This window comes from Chrysochloris asiatica, unplaced genomic scaffold (genome assembly GCF_000296735.1).
Source record: "Chrysochloris asiatica unplaced genomic scaffold, ChrAsi1.0 scaffold00440, whole genome shotgun sequence".
NCBI lineage: Eukaryota > Metazoa > Chordata > Mammalia > Afrosoricida > Chrysochloridae > Chrysochloris > Chrysochloris asiatica.
In genome coordinates, this window is record NW_006408958.1 from 852,077 (window position 1) to 854,278 (window position 2,202).

General features: G+C 39.6%; 1 protein-coding gene across 1 annotated transcript in view; it reads left to right on the forward strand.

Moving 5' to 3' along the window:
• The window catches only part of XPO6 (exportin 6), a 124,102-nt gene that overhangs the window by 3,706 nt on the left and 118,194 nt on the right, over window positions 1-2,202 (forward strand). The window contains exon 3 of the mRNA XM_006877057.1: window positions 1,722-1,753. Coding sequence (XP_006877119.1) covers window positions 1,722-1,753 — 32 coding nt within the window. The remainder of the gene's footprint in view (window positions 1-1,721; window positions 1,754-2,202) is intronic.

Genomic DNA, 2,202 nt, shown 5'->3' on the forward strand with positions numbered 1-2,202 from the left:
GGATGCTGTACTAGTCTTTAGTTAAAATAAATCAGTAGTTCTTCCATAACCTGTTTTGGTTATGGAAGAACTACTGATTTATTTTAACTAAAGGGATGATTTTAAGTCAATGAATACTTCTTGATATATAGTTCATTTCATTTTTTTTTTCATTAAACTTTGTTTTAATGGGTCTCGAAATTCTGTGACAAATTTTTGGTCAAGTTGTTTCCATTTAAAAAGTACTGATTTTAAAAACTAATAACTTAACACTGCCACACACAAAAAAACAAATGGTCCACATAACATTCCTTTCCTTCTGAAGGTTTTACGATGCATTGTTATCATTAACCAGTCTTTTACTATTAAACTTAAATGGCCAATTGAGACAAACAGTTCTGAGACGTTCTTCCACCACTGATTAAGACTGGAGTGGCAGGTGTTAAAGGTAGTATTCATTTAGCCTTCTGAGCTTTCTGAGCAAACTTGGTGACTTTGCCAGCTCCAGCAGCCTTTTTGTCCACTGCCTTGATGACACCCACAGCAACAGTCTGTCTCATGTCGCGAACAGCAAAACGACCCAAAGGAGGATAGTCCGAGAAGCTTTCAACACACATAGGCTTGCCTGGAACCATGTCAACAATGGCAACATCACCAGACTTCAAGAATTTGGGGCCGTCTTCTAGCTTCTTACCAGACCGGCGATCAATCTTCTCCTTGAGCTCAGCAGTTCATTTCATTTTTGCTTGTGTTGTTTGAACATGTACTGTTTTCCTTGAATGGATTCTTCTAAATCTTTCTGCAAACTTAAAAAAAAAAACAACCCAAACCCAGCAAACCCTTTATTCATATGAAATGGCATAAAAGTTTGATTTATAAAGCAGATCAAAGCATTCTTTATCTCAATTCGTTTTAGATGTCTGAATTTATAACATTTATTTAAAGTCATTCAGTGAGAACAGTCAAGCTGTTTTGATGAACACCAAATTTTGAAAGAGATTAAAATTAGCCAGACATTCCAATTCCTTCTGCATTTGAAAACTTGCGTGCTTTAAAAAAACAACTTGGCTTACAAACCAAGGATTTTTTTTTATTTGGAGAAATACATTAGGAATTTGGGACATTTTTCATTTATTGTCTCAATTGCAGTATCTACCAAATTGTGCTATAGATAGATTAAAGAGTTAAGTTTTTTTTTTTTTTAAATGTTTTATTGTTAATTATGTGATAGTTTACATGGGAGAACATTAGCTTTACATTTATCCAGTCGTATATTGTTTCATTGTCATGGTTACATGCCTCATCAACCTCCTCCATGCCTCATCAACCAACCACAGGTCTTCAGCACACAGCGCCTCTCCCTCTTTGGGTCTGAAGTTTCCAGCTGCTCCATCTCTCCATGTCATCATCTCTGCATCCATCCCTGATGTCATCATCTCTGCATCCATCCCTGGTGTCACTGCTTCTCTGGATAGGGTCCCTTTCTCCTCTCCGCTCTTCTCCCTTGATGGTCCCAGGGATCTCCGCTTCTAGACTGCAAAGTTAATCACTCCCCTTATCGCTACAAAACGTGTACCTTTACATTTCCAACCCTCACAATCTGTCCTGATAACAATTATTCACTATTATTACAAGAGACGTATCTGCATTTCCTTTCATCAGCCCTGCCTAGACAGATTGGATACTACTCAGTGGAGATTCTACCTTCCTCCACGCCCTCTGTTTCTAGATTTCTTCTTGAAAGCTTGTAAGCCAGTCACTTCTTGCCTTTGAAGTCCGCCCCCCAGTTTGGATAACCAATGTCCAAGTTGCCCGTTCCTGTATGGAGGGGGTGGGAATGATCCTTGCTGTAAAGATTTGTTGTCTGTCCCTTTTGAGTTACTGCATCCATAGGTATAGGTCAAGTTCATCAAATTGTATTAGATTACTCTTTTTTTTCCTCTTCTTTCTTCTTCTGGTTGAGCTCTGATCACCCAGTCATTGAAGCCAGGTCAAGTGGGTATTATGCAAGTGTGGGTGTTCTTGTGCATATGCCCTCTCTTCTTAACAGCTGGATGGGTGCTTCACTCTCCACTGTAGTCCTCTATGGTTATGTTGCTGACTCTGGGCCCAAGAGTCCCCAGGTTTTGCTACACTGCTGGCTAACCAGGTCTCTACCCGGGTTCACAGGTGTCTATTGAATGTTGTAGGGCTTAGCTTGCAGCTTCATCGCTGTTAATCCCT